This window comes from Aptenodytes forsteri, unplaced genomic scaffold (genome assembly GCF_000699145.1).
Source record: "Aptenodytes forsteri isolate BGI_AS27 unplaced genomic scaffold, ASM69914v1 Scaffold519, whole genome shotgun sequence".
Taxonomy (NCBI): domain Eukaryota; kingdom Metazoa; phylum Chordata; class Aves; order Sphenisciformes; family Spheniscidae; genus Aptenodytes; species Aptenodytes forsteri.
Window position 1 is genome coordinate 80,800 of NW_008795776.1, and position 1,346 is coordinate 82,145.

The following is a 1,346-nucleotide window of genomic DNA, read 5'->3' on the forward strand; positions in this document are numbered from 1 at the left end:
GGGGAGAAGCGCTTGGGGACCTCTCCGATGGGGGGGGGGGGAGGGGGACATAGCCGGGACCCCAAGTTTAACCCCTCCCTTTCGTTTTCTTCCCCCTCCTCCTGCAGATGACGGCTCGCCTGATGCTTGCCGTGGGAGGAGCGGTGCTGGGTTCCTTGCAATTCGGCTACAACACCGGTGTCATCAACGCCCCCCAAAAGGTGAGCGTGTGCCGAGCAGCCTCGCCGTAGCAAAATTCCAACCCTCCCCCCACCCCCCGGGCCCGAAAACAAACCTGCATCCACCACCAGCCCGGCTAAAATAGTACATCCCGCTAGGCAGCTTACTGCCTGTAATGGGATTTGCAAGGGAGTTATTTAGCTCCCGCCTTCCCAGGAGAATTAGTTTCCTCCTCGCTCAGCGTTTTTGCCGGGAAAAATCCCAGGAACGCGTGCAGGATGTTCTCCGGGTGGGACTGGTGTAACTTTTAACCTCGGCTTTTAGCGAAGGTCTGGGAGCTAATTAGGGTTTGAGTCATCTCGAAGGGGCGGGGGGCTGCGGAATGACCGTTCCGGATGGGAGCTTGCATCCCGGAGCATCGGGGGGGGCAGGACGTCCCCGGGAGGAGAGAGGGTCGACTGGGAGACGGGCTACCTGCGAAGGGCGATGGAGAGCAGGAGGCGATTGCTCCCTCCCCTAGCATGGTGCCAGGACCCTCCAGCGACTGGTAGGTACGCGGGAGCCTTGAAAAACTTGACTTTCCTCAAATTACGTGGCTTTTTGAGGTGTCAAAGGCTTGGAAATGTGAGCTCGGAAATCCCATGTGGCGCTTGCAAGCGTGCCCTGGGTAAAGCTCAACTGCCAGGGTAAGGTGTCGAAGGACAAACCGGGGTCCGGCTGCTGCTGCGCGAGAGCAGAGCCTGTCCCCGAGCGTCATCGCAGCCTCTGGTGCACCGTCCCAAATAATGAAAACCACCAAGGCAGGATTCATGCCGCCAGAGTATTAATCCCATTACCAGCGAACGGGCTGCAAAATCTCACCTCGAGCGCCAAAAAAAACTCCTCGCGGGAGAGAAGACCCCGTGCAAAAACTTCCCACACCCCCATCAGCGTGGAAAGAGCAATAAAGACGCAAATTGCCTGTATCGGAGGTATTGCATTAAGTTGTATTTAATCACGGTGAGTGGCCCGAGTGGGATTTCACGCGGCTGGAGGCTGCGACCCCCGACCAGCACCCTTGGTGCTTGCGCCCACGGCCACGGCGCGCGCATCCGTCTGCCGAAAGCATCACCCTGCTAAAAAATCCCGACCCGTGCTCGCCTTCCCCTGGACCGACCCGCGCTGGTGACGTTTGTGCTCGGCTGGCG

At 59.0% G+C, this 1,346-nt stretch overlaps 1 protein-coding gene across 2 annotated transcripts in view; it reads left to right on the forward strand.

Annotated features, from left to right (window-relative positions):
* The window catches only part of SLC2A1 (solute carrier family 2 member 1), a 13,911-nt gene that overhangs the window by 1,106 nt on the left and 11,459 nt on the right, over positions 1–1,346 (forward strand). Inside the window, exon 1 of one of the 2 annotated variants that reach the window (XM_009283634.2) lies at positions 108–200. The exons of the other annotated variant lie outside the window; for it this stretch is intronic. Coding sequence (XP_009281909.1) covers positions 108–200 — 93 coding nt within the window. Of the gene's footprint in view, positions 1–107; positions 201–1,346 lie in introns of those variants that run through there. 2 annotated transcript variants of the gene reach the window in all.